Raw genomic sequence first — 19358 nt, 5'->3', positions numbered from 1 at the left:
ACTATCAACATGCTTCATTGCGTAATGTCATTGAGAGAGCATTTTGAATATTAAAAAAAATGATTCCCAATTATTTCAAGAGCAACAAACCTTATTACTTAGTTGAAACCTAAACTAAGATTATTTTGGCATGTTGCATTCTAAATAATTATTTGATGGATGTTGATCTTGATGAAAAAGTAATTGTTGAGGTTGATCGAGAGCTTATGGATAAGGATACAAATCTTGAAGTTGTTAATACTGCCAACAGTATCGATGTTGATGGTAGGTTAGGTGTAATTCTGTGAAATAGTATAGCAGCTAGTATGTGGTGAGATTATTGCTCTTAAAGAGATGATATTAGAATTGCTATTGAAAATATGTTATGTTTTTGTATTTTTGGTAACATTTCCAATGGTTGAACTTTGAAAATTATTTTATAAGCGAATCTTCCATAACATTTTGTTGTTGTTGGACATATTGTGCAAATCATATTGTAAATATATAAATAATTATTTATTATATTCTAGTGATGTTAATGCACTTTCTTGGATTATGCAATATATTTCCCATGGTATTTTATTATTTATCCAACACCTACTACATTAAATTATATTACTTAATGAATACTTGTCATATTATAATTAATTCAGTTATTTTAATATTAACCTGCAACTATGAAAAATGACTAATGATATATCTGCTAAGTCTAAAGACACATTAAAATAGATAGAGCATATGGATATTGTTCTTGTTGATAAATTATTAGAGGAATAATATAAGAGCAACAAAGTTGATAGTGTTTTTACAATTCACTACTTATAAAAATGTTGCCAATGAATGCATTGAAAAGTTTGATTTTTCAATAAAAAAACATCATGTACAAAATTGTTTAAAGACACTTAAAATGAATTTTAATACATGTTTGGATATTTTTAAAGGTTTGAGTAGTTTTCATGGAATCCAAATACAAAGGTATTTGAAGCAGAGCCTGAAGTGTGGAATGATTTGATAAAGATTTTGTCTTTGTTACATACTTAAAAAAAATTATAAGCACATATACATACAACATAGTCACGGCCTTCATCTTCATCTTCGTATTCTACTTCTATTTCTTCTTCTTACTTCTTTTTCTCCTTCTTCTCTTTCTTATATCTGTCTCCACTGCTGTGGTTTCTGTTTCTCACCTTCTCTCTTTTTGTGTTTGTGTTGATTCTTTTGAATTATTTTTTATGTTTCCAAGGTCCTTTCACATGACTTACATTGGGTAAGAAGAAAACTTTTAATTTTTGAATTAAAGATGGAAAAATGTTATAGCCATTAGATTTTTGTAGTTGAGCTCGTGATGTGACTATTGATAGATTGATATGTGACAAGCATTTGATAACTGTCAACCCAGCCCACCAGTGAATACAAAAGAAAAATCAAATTGAGTAAAACAACAACAAAAAAATAAAAACATATAAGGCCTCCACTAGTTATTGAGGACTTGGCACACTCAGCTGCACTCATAATTATATACAATTAAGTATATAATAATTATTAAATAATTATTTTAATTTAAAATTACAAAGTGTCCTTCTAATTCCTATATTATTACAATATTACTATCACCAGTTTAATTAATCAACATATAAAGAAATAAAGAAATATTATATCTATGTATGCTTAGGATATGATATTTCTTATTTTTGTCTGGGGAAAGTTATGATATGAAAAAATAAATTTGAAAGATAGATTTTTATATTTAATTAGGCCATTTAATTTAATTTTTCTATTAATACTAATTTAATATATTTATTTATATTTAAATAATTATTAAATTAATTATGACGTCATCACGGTTAACCTTGGTTCAATCTCGGTTCGACCTTAAAAACTTTGAACATTTCCCTTTTACGGTTCAATAAACGGTCCGGGTCTGAAAACCTTGGTTGAAAGTGCAAAAGAAAAAGTTTAGTGATGGGCAAGAAAGGAAAGCAACGTTCATGTTGATGCTAATGACACAATATCATGAGATAGGTTTTGTATGGATGGTATGACAAACATGTATGATTTAAATTATGAACCAACAACTTCTATTAATGCTTTTTTGCAATCACACTCACATGATGTAAACTTGTCTAAGACTTTAAAAAAGAAGGCTTATATGATAGATATAATGGAAAAGCAATTTGAACAACTTAGTGATGAAATTAATAAGGTGGTTGAAGCAATTAGGGAATGAAATATAATTGTTGGGAAGGGAATTGTTCCTCTGAAATGAGGACGGCCACGATGTTATTCTGAAAAATAAATATTTATTAAGTTGAAAATTTTACACTTTTATATTGAAGCCTTCCTTTTCTTGATTGACTCTCAATCTAAAATGATAGCATTCTTTGGTTGCCTAGTTAAACGACGCAGAGAATTACTATTTCGTATGATGTATGATCCAACAGTTGCTTGACTTCAATATAATGGTTGGTAAGACATTACATTTGATGAATTGCATTTTTTGTATGGATAGTGTTGGAATATAGAATATCTTTGATGAATATTTTGATAGAGATTTAACTAAATGAGACATTTTGAATGTATATAGCTGGTTAAGTTTCCCTTGGAGGTAAGTGTTATAAGTCTCTTTTAGATATTGATAGTAAAAAGACACTAAACTTATGGTTCTTTTGTGACATTGTAGATTAATCTAAATGTATTATTACAATATGCTCTTGAAGGAATGTAAATATATTGTAAAGAAATTGAACTTATGGTTCATTTTATGACAATGTGGATGAATCTTAGTGTATTAGAATGTGCTTTTAAAGGATGTATATATGTTATTGTATATTATTATGTAAAATAATCTTAAAATTTGTGTTATTAACTTATTGTGTGTATATGTTGTGGAAAGATCACCCAATAAAGCCTAAAATATTTTACAAGATTCACAATATTGGTCACCATAAATGCTAGGTTCCTAATATCGTGTGCACAACTATTAGACTACAGGGTAGTGACTTAGCCATATTGATAGAAATCAATTTATTCTTTCATATGCTATTGTACATTGCCTTGTGTATATATTCAAATTAATGGTCAATGGAATACATACTTTTCAGCCAATCTAAAAAAAAAATGTTAAAAATGATGATTTTTTTTTTTTTAACGATTGGTTAAAGAATGATGTTTTTTTTTTTTTTTTTAATAATTAATTTCAAATTAAATAAATATAATGATCAATTGTATAACCAAACATAAAATTTGAAAAGGAAAAAAAAAAAAAACTGAAATATATCCATAAAATTATTTCATAAAAAAGTGGAAAAAATTGTCAAAGTAGATAAAGACATAAATGTAAAAATACACATATTTCATTTCCCTTCCTTTTATAAACCAAACAAAGGTAATGTATATAAACACACCTCAAGAAACTAATGTTCCCTTCCTTTTCTTTTCTCCTTCCCTTTACCTTCTCTTCCATTTCCTCAATTACATCCAGACAGTGTAATTTTTTTTTTTTTTGAGAGAATTTCAACTTATGGCATCTATTTTTTATAATAGCTCTTTATCATCAGACCAAGATACTAATTGGTTTTTGGTGTAGGTGGGGATTGAATCTCAGATCTCTTATTTAATTATTAGAGACTTTACCAATTGAGATAATCAGACAAAATTGTAGATGTGGTAATTGTAATTTAGCTTCTTATAATCTATATTATTATTTAAAGAGCTTTTCTAATTTGGACTGAACTTTTACATGACTTAAAAAGTATCCTTAAACCTTACGTTTAATAGGGGAAAAAAAAAAAAAAAAAACCTTGACGACAACCCGATAAAAATATATCTCAAACTCCACTTAAAATGCGTACAAATTAAGACACTCTATTCATTTGTATCTTCAAAACAAATTAAAAAAAAAAAAAAAGTTCTGATGTGACTTATGACACTTGTCAACCAGATAGCACACGTTGCATCCGTCTAGGTAACCACTTAGATCAGTTTAGCTTCCCCCTCAAATTTTCGAATTTCTCTCACAAATTTTCATTTCCCTGCCTGCCTGAACAGTCTCTCTCTCTATCTCTCTTCCCAAAAGGCCAAAACCCTATGTTATAAAAAATTGGGATTGCTCCTCCTCTTCCACTTGGCGCAAAATCTTGGTTGTCGCGAAGAACAAGAACGAGATTCTCAATTCAATAACGAAACCCTAATTTCTTCGACCAAAAGCTCATCGTCGATACAGCGATCGATTCCATTACCTTTTCCAACTATGGTATGCTCATTTCTTCTTCATTTTCTGTTGTGTTTTCTCGGCAACCAAACAGCGTCGTAGCTTAGGACATTTTAGAATTGCTATTGTGTCTCTTCCTGTTAAAAGGCTTTCGATTACTGCTACGATGCACCTCAATGTTACAATGTTCATAATAGATTTAGCTTAGAATTATTAAGTTCATCATGCATATCAAATTTTAGATTTCATTTTTATCCAATCCATAATTTGTGTGTTTGGCATTTAAAAAAAAAAAAAAAAAGCTAAAAATTTATAGTTGAGACGGTTATTGGTTTCTGATCATCTTGAGATTTGACAAATATGGGGAAAGTGAATAATGCAACGGGTGGATTTGTCGAAATATTTGGTCAATAAAATGATTTTTGATGGTGTTACTGTTACATTAACCAAAAGTTATAATAGATGTTACTTTGAATATATATTTTGTGTGTGCGCTTGCGTTTGTGTGCACTATCTTGTGGTTGGTGGTTGCGGTGGCAGCAATGGTGATGGGCCGATGGCAATAATTGAGAACAAGATGGGAAAGAAAGTGGGTTATTCTTGTGTAACCAAAATTAATGACTGTGGTAGTTAGATGGACCAACTTCATCAAAATTGATGGGCTATAGGGAGAAGAGAAAACCAAAATAACTTTGGTTCAAGCTTTTAAGAGACATGATGATCTTTGTTCAACAAAATGGATTTCCCTTGATAGAACTAAATGGTCAGAAATGATTTCTGCAACCAATCCCACGTGGATAAAGTTTTGTTGCATATGTTTTTATAAACTTCTGTGCTGGTGTAGATAGCCTAGTAGGTTTTAAGAATGCCTTAGAATTTGAATGTAATTAAAAAGAAAAGAGGGGGGGTGGGGGGGGGGGGGGGGGGGAGGGCTATAATAATGAGTTAAAGAATGGGGAATAAGAACTAAGTTGATAAATCATGGTATAGTAATTGTAATCGATGTTGCATATATAAATCAAATGGGAAGATAGTGGATCATTTTTTTTTCATTGTGGCATGCTAATTAAATGTGGACTCTAGCATTCTGTTTGTTTGAGGTTAGGTGGGTTATTCCAAGAACAGTGGTTGAACTGTTGGCATGTTGGAAGAGACATTTTTGTAGATGGCATAGTGGTGAGATTTGAAATACAATTCTCCTATGTTAATGAGTTGTATTAGGAGAGAAAGGAATGCACCAGGTTTTAGGGGAGTTACTGGTATTGAGGCTGAAAATTTTCTTCTTATTTACATTTGGATGGCAGCCACTAGTTGACATTCTGTTCAAACTTCCTTGAGTTCTTGGGTCTTTTGAATCTTAGGTGTTTCTCTTGTATACATTTGGGCCATGCCCGTTATTCCACTATTTTAATGTAACTCATATTAATAAAAAATGGAAAATTCTTGGGTGAAACAATTTACAAACCCATTTACATAATTATATTTGTCTTTGTGTGTGCGCGTGTGAGAGAGAGAGATTGTCATCTTTCTTGTTTGCAAAGCCTGAATCATCAACTTTTCTATTACATTTGGCTTGTTCATTTGTCCATTTGCACAGGCTGGAAGGGTTATTATTAACTTGATTGTGGTGGGCTCTGGCATGTTAGCAAAGGCTTTTGTTCAGGCATACCGTCAAGCACTTGCAAGTAAGCTTTTTTCGTTGTAGTAACTTTATACTTGGAATTGCTATCTACTTTTTCCTCTTCCGGGCGTAATATTGTTATTATTCTTACTGTAATCATTATTTCTAACAAGCTGTTGCCAGTTGTTCTTGTGTTTGGAGTTCTGGCTCATGTGATCATATTTGTTCATGGTAGGGATTTCAATGTTATATAATAATAATAATCTTTTTTTTGTGTCATGGGTTAGTAAAAAATCTTATTCACAATTCATAGGCAATAAAAGCTTGAATAAGCAAATTTTTAATTAAAATATCCATTGGAAGAAACGATCTCTTGGGAAATTGCAACAAAGTGTGTATGTAGATACAGAACACCGCTATGTTAAGAACATGGATACACCGATATGATAATGTTTAGAAAACTAGTTTATAATATGGGAGGCATATTGTACTTAAGAAATAGATATGTTTAAAATATTGTTTTTTTCAAATTGTTAAGTATGTTGCATTTATTACACAACATTGTCAACTTATATATTAGTGTTTTTGGACCAAATGGCATCTCCTTCTTCTTTCTCCTATACAACAAGGGGTGAAGGGTAAGGTCCCAGTTTCAACCATATATGGCTCATGAATTGTATTTGTCTATATAAATGTATATAATCCCCTCCTATGTTTAATCTACAATTATTTTCTTATTTATAGTGAAAGGTGATAACCTAATGTTGAAGGTGTATTTCATATGTATATTAGAGTATCTGAGAAGTATCACATCATGAAAACTATTTAAATGTTTGATATTTCCATGAAGTAACTGTGCCGCTGTGCGTTTTAGCAAAGCTGTTATTATTTTCAAGGCCAGTTTGTTTATTTATTTTATAATGAAATTCAAGAAAATTCTGTTTTGTATAACAAGTGCGTCTTTGAAACTTATCAAAAAAAAAAAAAAAAGGTGCGTCTTTGAAGGGGTTGAGCCGTCTTTAGAGTTGAAACTATTCTTACTTCATTCTCTGTATGCTTGTATGGCTGCTTTAAGTAGTCACTCATTCTCCTCTCTGGTGGAGTTTTTAGATTCATGTGAATTATGATGATCTTTGTAGCTTCCCTAGTGTACTGCTTGTGTACATGGGGAGTTACTCTTCTTTTTTTCCTCAATAAATGTTTGATTAGCTATCAGAAAAAGGGGGAAAGTATAAATTGTTATACATGTAATCTTCTCAAATTAGGAATAATATCCCAACGAGCCCAACAGAGCCTTTGAAGAAATCATATCACATTGATATTTTGTAGAACCAGTCCTGAAACCTATTTTAGAAGAGTGCTCTCAAATATGTGAATAAAATGAATATTACTTTTCCCATTCTTAATTGGTTAGTGAAAGGTGGTTAGAGAGATAGGGAGCTGGTCCACCTTTAACCAAGCTCTGATGGTTAAATGGTTATGGCGCTTTGGGTTGGAGGAAGTGCAGTTATGGAGGCGTGTAGTTGCTGTGGAGAGTGCAGTGGTTGGTGCTTGAAAAATTCTTAGGCAACTCATGGTTGTGACTTATGGAAAAGTATTCATATGGGGTGGGATGGGTTCTTACAGTATACTCCCTTTGATGTAGGGGAGGGCAGCCGTGTTTGAATTGCATGATAGGCGGTGTGGCAACCAACTGTTGAAGATGGCTTTTCCTGACCTGTATGATTGTTTATTAGTTTGAGATGCCTCAGTTGGTTCCTTGTTGGGAAAACAGAATGGCGGTGAACAGAGGAGTCAGGATGTCAGGTTTGTAAGAGACTTTAATGATTGGGAGTTAGAGATGGTCTTATTAAGAGAGGATACACTCTAGTAGGGTGTTGTTGCGTTGTGGAGTTTTGTCTTTCGTTCCTTTGGGTTTCACTGGGTGCTACCAGAAACAGTCCCAGACCATTTGTTTGGATGGCAGAATTGGCTAGAGAAGCAATTTTCAGATATCTGGAATTTGGTCCCTTAATGTTTGATGTGGACTTTGTGGCATGAACAAAATTGTTGTACATTTGAGGATAGGGAAATTTCCGGTGTTGAGCTATTTGCTAGATTGTTGTTTGATTGGTCTCAGGTGTGAGGCTTTACTAATTTTAACTTTTTTTTTCCTTTTTTTTGATAAGTAATATAACTTCATTGAATAAAGAAATCAATACAAGGAACCAGAGCACACAGGCAGTTTACTGAGGAACCAGGAAAAAAAAAAAACTATAATGCAAATAAAGTAAGTTTTTAGAATCGTTATGTTTTTGTGCATAACCTTTGTTATCCTTTCGACTACTTTGTGTGTATTCATGTAGAAGTAGTCCTTTTCAATACACTGCTTATTTACCTATTAAAAAAATTGTTAGTTGGTCAGTTTTTTTAATGTACATTTTAAAATTTTCCTAAAACCCTTCTGTTTTCAAGAAGTTTTTCTAGTAATAGCTTTTAACAGTGTTTTGCAAAGTAGATTTTCCATATTCTATGCTTTGAAGAATAGAAAGCATTTTTTTTTTCTTTAATATTGTTGCTGCAGCCTACTATTTACCTATTTTTGCTGCACTCTTTACTACTTTCTATGGCAAGTAATTTCTTCCCACCATAGTGATTCTATTCCTTTCTTGTAAATGTTTTGAGGACTATGAATGGACTACTCTCAATCTTAAGCTGTGTTTCTCCAAATCTTTGTTTGATTGGATTCTAGCCTTGGGCTTACTTCTCTCTTAGACTGATAGATCATAGTAACTTATGTTCTATATATGTAACTTTAGTTGATGTTTGTAGCTTCCCCGCATTGCCTTTTTTCTCTTTTCAATAAATTTCTCCAATTAGTTGAAGCACCCCAGGTCCCCAACTATGTGTAGTTCCCTCCTTCCCATTAGGGAGAGAGGATTTTCCATATAAATCCAGTGTGTCAAGATCTGTTTTTATTTTTCCATTATTTTTGTCTATCAATTTGTGTTATGTAACAATGATGCTAGGCAATGCATTTCCCTTGATGTAGACAGTAAAGACTCTAAGGAAAAAGATTAAATACCACAAGATTTGAGATTGGTGGTTGCCAAGAGTCTTGTAGCTCAAGTGGGACCTCCTGGTGTCTCTAACAAAGATGTCCAGAGTTAAAATATCCCCTCCCCCATTGTGACTGTGGAATTATAAAAATAAAATTCAAGATTTGTGGTCTCGTTTTGATGCGGAGCTTTCTTTGCACCCTCCAGAAATTGCTTTAGTGTTTATTGAGTCTTAGTATTAAGTTTTTTATCTTATAAAGTTGCTGGTTCAGTTTTAATTAAGTTCTACCAAAATAAGGGCAATTTGGTAATTTGAGGTTCAAGTGATAGCCCAGGGGTAATAGCATTCTTTGTAGTGCTCTATGTCTATGGATTGAACCCCACCTCCCCCCATCCTCCACTATCTACCTATCAAAAAGTGCAATTGATGTGGGTTTGGGCTGTCCTTGGCCTATACCAAAGGCAGATGAGGATTTTTTTTTTTTTTTTTTTTTTCTATTTGGTTAGTACTTTTTATTTATTTTTTTGGAATCCCTAGTCTTTCTAGGAAAAAGGTTATTTAGGAGTTCTAGTAGTAGTACTAGCAATAACCTATAAAGGAGCCTATGTATTCAATAGAGGAGAGAGAGTGAGATTGATATTAATAAATTTTCAGTAGCTTCATTTAAGCTTTGAGGATGTGGTTGTCTTTACCTACCTAAGGTTCAATCTTTTTTTTAATACCTAAACCTACCTAGTCCCTTAAACATCTAACCCTATTCAAGAACCCTTCAAGATTTCATCAAGAAATCCAATTTATTGCTGAATTCTTAGAGATCCTACATCAAAATTGGTATCATAGCCCATTCATGCTTCTGTCCTGCATCACTCCCTTCATTCCATAGCAAGAAGCTGAGTTCTAGGGTGTGCTTGCATGTTGATACAGAGCCAAACTTCTAAATTTATCAGTTCTGTCTACAAAGTTCCCAAACATGGGAGCAACTTTTGTAGTGCTTTCCCTACTGTTAAACACCTATTATAATGATTTAAGATGTTTAGGCATGCCCTGATTACATTGTATGTGTTATATTGCAGACGCCTCAAAAACTGGTGTTGCCCAAGAAACATTAAACAACACAGTCCGCAAAGCAAGCAAAGCGATGACAGAGCAAGAAGCTAGGCAGATTCTTGGGGTCTCTGATCAAACTGCTTGGGAGGAGATTTTGAAGGTCGGCATCCCCTCTTTTCTGCTCTTTTCATTTTACATTATGAATACGTTGTAAAAAAGATAATCTGCTGCAGAAATATGATGCTTTGTTTGAGAGGAATGCGAAGAATGGGAGCTTTTATCTTCAGTCGAAGGTTCACAGAGCCAAGGAATGTTTAGAGGCTTTCTATAGAGACAAAGGTCAGGGTAACCCTAGTTGAAAACTCAGCGAAGGTCTCTTTGCATGTAGTGTACCTTGCTCCCTTGATTTTGTTTTTAATATTCTGGTAGTCTTGGAACTCTACCGTGGTCACTCTTGACGGAATTGTATAAATCATAAAATGAATCACTTTGCAAATCTGATGGACAAGCTGTCTCTGGATCAGGATGATTAATGTCTAAGTGACAAGATTGGACGTGTTCTCTTCGTCTCAAAATATTTGAGAGTTTGTTAATGGTGTGCATTTTAATGAAATAAAAATAAGCATAATAATACTTACTAAAAATGAAATAAGTATAATAAAGTCTAGGGCCTCTAGGCCACCCCATTCTGAAGCAATGGACTTCACTCCTTGCTTTTGTTCAATAGCAGTTGTGGATACCCTTCTAATTGGATTGGTTTCAAAACAAAACATACATTTTGGATTGAGTTCAAAGCAAGATGTGAAAAGAGTACGTGCGACTGTATAACATTGAACCAAAATCCCCAACTAGAGAAGGAATTTTAAAACCTAACAACTCAGATGAGAGCTTCGTGACCAGTTCAAGGGAAGGACCACCAATTATTGATAGGTCACCCTCTAACCAACCAATGATTTGACTAAATTAATTATACATCGAACCTTTTAAGTATCGGTCATTTTAATTTGCCTTGTGTTTAAAAATTTGGATGTTCATCCTTTTATAAGGCAAGCTCTTTTGGCCACTAAAATTCCAAATAAGTTCAAAACGATGTAGTAGATTTCTCATTTGGCTTAATTTTAGTGTAAATTTAAATAAAGTTTTTTCTTCGAAATTTTAGGGTAAACATTACACTAAGAGTGCGCGGGGTGTTTTGAGTTTTATCTAAACCATATTAGTATATATTTTAATTATTCATATAATTCTTCTACCTATCAAAAATTCATATAATTCTTCTCTCTTTTATACTTTTTTTATTCTCTCTCTCAAATGGCAATTTTATTTATTTATCTATTTTTTATTTAAGTGAGAGGATAAAATGTGATTTCACAAAAGTTGGGTAAAAGTGGAAATATAATATTTTTATTATAATTTTATAAATATCCGTTAGTGAATCAATTGTAAGTTGCAAGGGGAGTTTAGTGTAGTTAATTGAAAAGCAATGTGAGGTTTGTGAATGATTTAAGAACAGTGTGATTTCAATAACAATACCTTAAGGGAGATTAGTGCAATTTTCCCTTCAAAGAATGCCTATCAATTTAAATGGTTAGTATATATGACATATCACTAAAGATTTGTGATGTTTTTTAAATGAAAGAAAGTAATCTTATATTCTCTTATTAATATATATATATATATATATATATATATATGTATGTATGTATTTATGTGTATGTATATATAAAATGGAAGGATTAAGTTTTACCTAATGCAATACGTTGTTAATGTTATGGGGTATAACAAATTGGTGTCTTGGTCTAATGATAAAGAGTTATTATCAGAAACGGACGTCATAGGTTAAAACTCTTTTAATTTATTTATTTTTTAATGGATATACATTTTGAAAATACTACCATTGAATTACACGTTCTCTTTATTTTTAAAATGTACGTCAAAATTTCATGATAATGAATGACATCTTATTTAATATCCAATCCATAAAGTCATTTTTGTGTACAATTTGAAAGTTTAAAACACTTGAAATTTTTACATTTTATAGAGGAGATAGTTATGGATCTTTGATAATTTTAATATTTTACAAGCATGTCAAGTATAAGAAAACAATGTAATTCAACGATGGATTTCTCAAAAAACACATTCAAATGAAAAGTTTTTTTAAGGAGTATAACATTGACAAAATTATAGTTATTACTTGAAATCTAACTCTTTAGAAAAATATATTTATTTGTAGATGAGTATATACATAATTTTAAATTTTATTGGTACCCTATGCCTATTTACAATTTTTGTATATACAAGTATAATATATTCAAAGGTTTTGCAAAATTATGGGGGCATGACCCCTGTCTCCATGTGACTCCCCCGTTGAACCCTCTTGTCCAAGGTGTGTGTTGGTTCTCAACAAAAGCCATTGAATGGACCAATGATAGAAGGTATATCATGTTGAAGTTTAATCAAAAACCCATTTTGACCTATTTTTTATTTTTCTTGCTTTCAAAGCAGACTTACCAGGAAAAAGAAGAAGAAAAAGTTACCACATTTATATTTGAATAACAACAACATATCAGCTTCATGAAGATGTCCTTCTCAAAAAATAAAAATAAAAATCCTGTGAATAACAACAACAGGTCAGCTTCATGAAGATGTCCTTCTCAAAAAAAAAAAAAAAAAAAAGATTTAATGCATTTGACATTGAGTTAATAAAGTATAATATCTGGTTTTCCAACCAAAAAAAAAAAAAAAAAAACAGATGACATGAATAGAAGTGAAATCGTACGAACATAATGAACTCTAAATTGAATTCCACTGCAAACCCTGTTCTTTTGGTCATAAGGAAGAAAATAACTAAAGCTGTGGTGGTAGTCCAAGCTAGTTGAGATATTTGATTCCTAAAAACTGGAATTACACGTAGCTTGGATTTGGTAAAGTCATCAAGCGTGACTGAATTCTAATAATTAGTGTTAGATTCACTCAAAGATGGGGTTTGATTTTGGATTGAGTTAATACACTAATCTATTGGATCCAATATAAGAATCATCTTTTACTCAAAATATATATATATATATATATATATATATATATGAATCATCTCTAGTTGAAAAATTATTCAATTTTTTGGGGGTAATAATATCTCATCTCATGCCAAGAGTTTTATAGGTCAACTAATTGATATTTTTTGGTGTTTTAACAAAATTATCCATGGTTCAAATCCTCCCTCTCCCACTATAACTATCAAATTATTGACTCATAATTTGTGTGATATATATATATATTATATATCACACAAATTATGAGTCCTACATAACTATGGGATTGACACGATTTTACAAGAATGATGCATATATCAAATAAATAAGATATTATTTAACTTGAGGTTCATGGTATCTAGTGCTATAATTTAAATGGATTAAATGAATTATCAAAGGTTACAAAATTTGTTATTATTGAATTTGTCATTAAATTCAAAAAATTATTAATATGTGAATTTAAACTGATCATAAAATGTTATTTCACTCCTGTTATATAAGTTATATTTGCTAGAACTAAGGACATGTTTGGTAGACTGTAATAAGCGCTGTAATGTAATAGTTATTTCTATGATTTAGTTATTCTTTAGTTTGGTTATGTTTTTATTACAAGGAGTAGTCATTCCTTATGAATAGTTATTCCTCAAAATGAGGAATAATTATTCCTCTTTAAAATATTATATTAGCTATTTTTTAGTAAGTGCAATAATTTCAAAACTTAATTTATTTCCAAATAAGTAAACTTTCCATATACATCTAACAATTATAAAAATAAAAAATTATAAAAAATAACACATATCTCTCTTAAATTTAAAAATAACAATTTTTAAGGAGATATAATTGTATGAGTAAGATATTTTCTAAAAGAAATGTTAAGTTTCATTCTAATGTTATAACTCACAACCAAACCAATGAATAGATTTAGTTATTACATTGCAATACACTTTATTACTAGTAATAAAGATTACAATTCCTATTTTAATTCTCATTTAGTATACCAAATGTACCATAATTCTCTCTATTGTCTTTAATAACCCAAAACCATAATGTATAGCTAAAATTTATATAACAGAAAAAAAAAAAATCATTTTTTTAAACCTCTAAATCTTCTATAAAAAAAATTTCTAGATCTTAAATCTCACAACCAAATGCAAATTGAAAATATTTTAAAAAGTAAATATATTTTCCATTAATTAAAAAGAAAAAAAATTGAGTATAAATTAAATGTATAGATAGATGAATGATGGAAAATCAAGACCTAAAATGAAAAGAGAGAAGATTCCCCACTCCCCCAAAAGAAAAAGAAAAGAAAAGAAAAGAAGAAACTTTTGCAAATGCCCATAGTGTGCTAAAACACATAAAATACTATTTTAACAAACCAAATAACATAAAAGAAACTCCATCCAATGTGCCAAATGTAAAAAAATTTACAAAAATGCTACGATGATTTGCTACTAATAGCTATCACTATAGCATCACTACTCCTTTTTTTTTCTCTCCTCTTTCAGCTTCATCACCAAAACCCTTGAGTTGAACAACTAACCATCTATCTTCTCTCTCTCTCTCTCTCTCAAAATTGTTGAGATGAAAGATGGTGGGTTGCTAGGCATTGTAGGGTCATTAATTAGGGGATCAACCTTATTAGTGAATCAACGACAAAGCGAATCAACGAGGAGATAGCTTTATTGGTGGTGGCAATGAGGTGAGTTTTTACGAGCGTCGTTGATGGTGGTGGATTACAAGTTTGGTGTTTGTGGTGGTGGCGGCTTAAGTAATAAAGTCATTTCTCCAATGACTTTATTGCCTGCAAAGAAGAAAACAAAGGGTAGTAAAAAAGTAGGTAAAAGTTTTGGTAACGACGTGGGTGATATTTTACCAAATCCAGCATTCCGGCTCCCCACTTTTTCCAGCATTATTATTACAACCTCTCCAAAAAAGTAGAAAAAGCAATGCAATAGAAATAGAAAGAAAGAAAAAGTCAGTCCCACCCACCATAAATACTAATTAAAATAATACTCCAAAAAAAAAAAAAAAAAAACCAACGTCCTTTATTCTTTTATGAATAAACGCCAACCTTTTGATTCTTAAGTTTGTGCGTTGGTTCAATCTCTTTATTAAAAAAATTATGTTGGTTCTATTCTACACAAATTATAATCAAACTTCTTCTCAAAAAAAAAAAAAAAAAAAAAAATTATAATCAAACTAGTTGCTAATCTATACACGCTATTAGTAGCAAACTAGTGTAACATGTTGCTACTATTATTTAATCCATTTATTTAGAGAGCAAGAGAGAGAGAGAAAAAAAAAAGTTATAGAGAAATTAATATGTTAAGTTTTTGTAGATTCTAGTTAGCTCAACTAGTAAAGTATATGATGGTTTCATAGATTGAAAGTTCCTCTAAAAAAAAAGTAATGTTAAGTTGTTTATATTATTTTAATGGTCGTATGTAATTATGTAGAAATAAAATATTTAATTTATGGTATATAGTAAAGTGAGGTGATGAAATAGATAAAGATAAAATAGTTTTTTGATATGCTAGAAGATAAGTTAAGATTGGTAACATGTAGTGGATTCCAGCTAACTCTATTGGAAAAGTCTTTAATGATTGTATAAGAGATCTGGGGTTCAATTCTCGCCTACACCCAAAACTGATTGGTGTCTTGGTCTGATAATAAAAAGTTATTATCAAGAGCAGATGCCATAGGTTGAAACTCTTTAAAAAAGAAGAAGATTGGTAACATGTATTCTTCTCTAACATTATATTCTATCATGAATTAATACTCTCAATTACTTTTTTAATTGACTTGTACTTTTTTACAATTTTTGCTAATGTTATTTTTTGTCACCCCCAACCTTTTTTCCATTTAGACAAAGTTTAGCTACAAACTTTGTTATAGCTTAATTCTACAGCTTTCACTGAAAATTTAGCATAAATACATAATTTGAAAATTTAACCATTGAATTACATTTTTTTTTTTTATACTTTTAACACACATGTCAAATTTCGTGGCAATCAAATGTTATTTACTATTTGATCCATAAAATTATTTTTTATGCATAGTTTTAGATTACAAAAACTTGAAATTTAAATATTTGATTGATGATATAACTAGCGATCTTTTATTTGCTAGAAAATTTGTAAGCATGAACAATATAAGAAGAAAATGTAATTAAATGGTGGATTTGTCAGCATTCACATCCTAAAAAAATATAGTGGAGTTGTAACCTTAGGTTACAACCAAGTTTGTTGCCAAACTTGTTTTATTATTGTTCCATCAACTTACATTTTTTCACTAGTGCATTAATCGCTCTCCCCTTAATATGACCAAATCATCTGAGGGTTTTGTCTAGTTGAGGGATAAAAAGTCATTTCATGTTTGTTTCCACTTTTACTAAGCTTACATTTCATGTATTTTGTTTCAATCATACTTAATTGAAAGTATTGAGATTCTAAAACATCACACCAAATTTCTAACTTGACATTAACTCTACTTTTAGTTTCATCCATTAAAATTATATCATCCACAAAAGGAATAAACCAAGGGACTTCTTATTGAATTGATCTAGTAAGTTATTCATCACTGTTGCAAAGGGATATTGACATAATGTTAATCCTTGATGCTAAATTATAGTAATAAGAAACTTACTTATGATGCCTTCACTTGCACTCACAATAGTTATAGTTCTCCGTCGTACATAAATTTAATAAACTTAGGCACCATTTGCCACAGCTTTTTCATTTATGTGTAATTTTTAAAACATTATTTTTCAAAGTATAAGTATACTTTAGTAAAATGTAAGAAGCAAAAGGCCAAATAAAAACTAATATCAAACAATCACTTAATAGAATTTAGAGGAACTCATTTCTTTTTCAAAACCTACCACATAAAAGGGTTAGGTTCAAGTTACATTTGATGTAACTCTAAGTAATGTTACATCAACCAATAATTTTTAAGTAGATGCAAATTTTGACAAATCTACCGTTAGATTACATTATCATTATATATTCTCCATGCTTGCAAAATTTCAAGGTGATCAAAGATCAATAACCATGTCATCAATCAATTATTTAAATTCAAATTTTTGTAATTTGAAATAATGTATAAAACATTAGCTTATGGATTAAATGGTAAATTACATTTGATTAGCATGAAATTTGGCATGCATGTTAAGAACATATAAAACATGTAATTCAACGGTTGGATTTTCAAAATATGAATTCAATAATAAGTTATTGAGTGGTGTAACATTACTTAAAGTTACACCAGGTGTAACCTGAACCCAACCCCACATAAAAATATATTAAAACAAATATATGGAAAAATATGGACTTTTAAAAGTTTGCAATATATTTTTCTATAAATTCTTTGATTCAATACTTTATCTTTGATATAGATTAGTTAAATTTATGGTTGATTTCATAATCCCCTTAATTTTGGTGCAATTGTAATATTTCTCATACATTTTATTATAGAATAATTTTTCATAAATTTAAAAGCTAAGTAGTTTTCCAATTAAGAATTTTTCAAGTTACTATTAGGACTTCTATAAATTTCAACATAAAAGTAAAATATTTAAGTGTTTAACAAAAATTTCAAACCATTAGGAAACAAAGTACTTATTACAAATAATTAAAGGGACATGGTTCAAATATGAAAGGAAGAAATATAATTTATATTTTAATATATATATATATATATATATATATATATATATATACAGATATGTAACTTATCTTTGATAACAATAAGTATGGTTATACGGTTTTAACTAGATAGCTTGGTGATAATGGTATCTCTAATATTTGGGTGCTAAAAAAAAAAACTATTTTAGGAAACCAAAATACTATGTTTGTTATAGGGGTGGCAAATGAGTGGGTTTGGGGTGGGCATAATTGGGTTGGGTATATAAAACTCATTTACTTATTAATACCCATTTAACTAATTGTTTTTAACCCAAATCCAACCCAACCCAATTATTATGGGTACACCCCAACTCACCCAATTATCAAAATTACCAAAATGCCACTAAAGTTCAGTTCCTATCAGGCAATTCAATTAAAAAAAAAAAAATCCAAAATTTCTTTTTCTCTCTATCCCTTTCCCAGTTCACTTTCCTACAGTTTCTTAGCAACCAAACACAGAGTACAATCTCAAATTTCCCGTCGGGCCAACATTATCAGCATGATAACCCGAAACTTTCTCCTCCGATTTCAATCCCGCTAGTACGAGCTCCTCGGAGCTGAGTTTCCCACCAAAAATCTCGTTGACAGCGACTGTGGCGGCGCTAGTGGCATTGGATCCGAGTCCAAAACCTAAAGGAAGGCCTTTGTGGAGAGAGAGGGAAAGGCCGACGGATCGGATTCCGAGCATCTTCATGACCTCGATGGCGGCAATGCCGGCGCAATTCTAGAGAGGGTTACGGCTGAGCTTGGAGCAAGGGTCGTCGGAGATATGGGAGATGGAGATCTGGTCGGGGTGGATGGAGGAGTCGACGGAGTCGCCTAGGCCATCGACGGCGCAGCCGAGGAAGTCGAAGTCGACAAAGATGTAAGCTACATATTTCGACATGTTTGGTTGGTAAGAAAATGTAGGGAACTTGAAACGTCTGAGACTCTGAGGGCTGGGTTTCTTTCTTTTTGGAAGGGCTGGGTTGAATTTGGGTGTATTGTTTTTGGGTGAAATGGGGTTCAATGAGTTTTTACTTAAAATCCAATAATTACTGGGTTCAATTGGGTTGATACCCATTTAACCCAACTAATAATTGGGTGGGTTTGGGTGGGCAAATGAGTTTGAGCTTATTTTGCCACCCCTAGTTTGTTATCAGACTATTTCATAATTTACCCTATATCCCATCTCAACACCGTCATACTGCAACCCAAGACCACTACAACAACGCAACCCATAATGGAAGGAGAAGATAAAGATCCATTCTAAAACTTGCAATGCAACCCACAAGCCAACACCACTACCCATGCTAAAACCCACCATCACCGATAACCCATCGAATGCTAAAGAGAAAGACATGAGAGAAAGAGACTGCATTTAAGGAGAGAGGGATGAGAGAGAGCGAGAGAGAAGAAAAAGTAACATTGGTGTAATGATTTACTACTAGAAGCATATTATTGCAGCGAAGTAAAATTTTTTTACCCCAATTGGAACTCTAAATGGAGTTAATATTTTTGTTGTTTGGTGTGCTAAAACAGCATTTTGGATATTTTTAGCAAACTCAATGCTAATGGTTGATACTTGATTTTTTTTTTTTTGATGTATGTGAAATTGTGAATCAAACTCCACATTCTCCTCAACCCTCCTCAAGTTAGAAATGACCTCTCTAAAAAAAAAAAAGAAAAAGAAAACAAAAAACAAAGGTAGAAAAAAGAAAACAATAAAAAAAGCCAACCCATAATTCTCTGCGTGTATGTTGCGCTGTCTT

At 31.3% G+C, this 19358-nt stretch overlaps 1 protein-coding gene across 1 annotated transcript; it reads left to right on the top strand.

The window, feature by feature from the left end:
• Window positions 1–3978: 3978 nt before the first annotated feature.
• Window positions 3979–10489, top strand: LOC126702635 (mitochondrial import inner membrane translocase subunit PAM16 like 2). The gene is made up of 4 exons (XM_050401399.1): window positions 3979–4231; window positions 5787–5874; window positions 9923–10056; window positions 10130–10489. Exons 1-4 carry the CDS (start codon window positions 4229–4231, stop codon window positions 10253–10255), a joined length of 351 nt encoding a protein of 116 aa, XP_050257356.1. The 5' UTR covers window positions 3979–4228; the 3' UTR covers window positions 10256–10489.
• The last annotated feature ends 8869 nt before the right edge of the window (window positions 10490–19358 follow it).

The sequence above is a fragment of the Quercus robur genome, chromosome 10 (genome assembly GCF_932294415.1).
Source record: "Quercus robur chromosome 10, dhQueRobu3.1, whole genome shotgun sequence".
NCBI classification, from domain to species: Eukaryota; Viridiplantae; Streptophyta; class Magnoliopsida; order Fagales; family Fagaceae; genus Quercus; species Quercus robur.
This window is presented reverse-complemented; position numbering and strand designations above follow the sequence as displayed.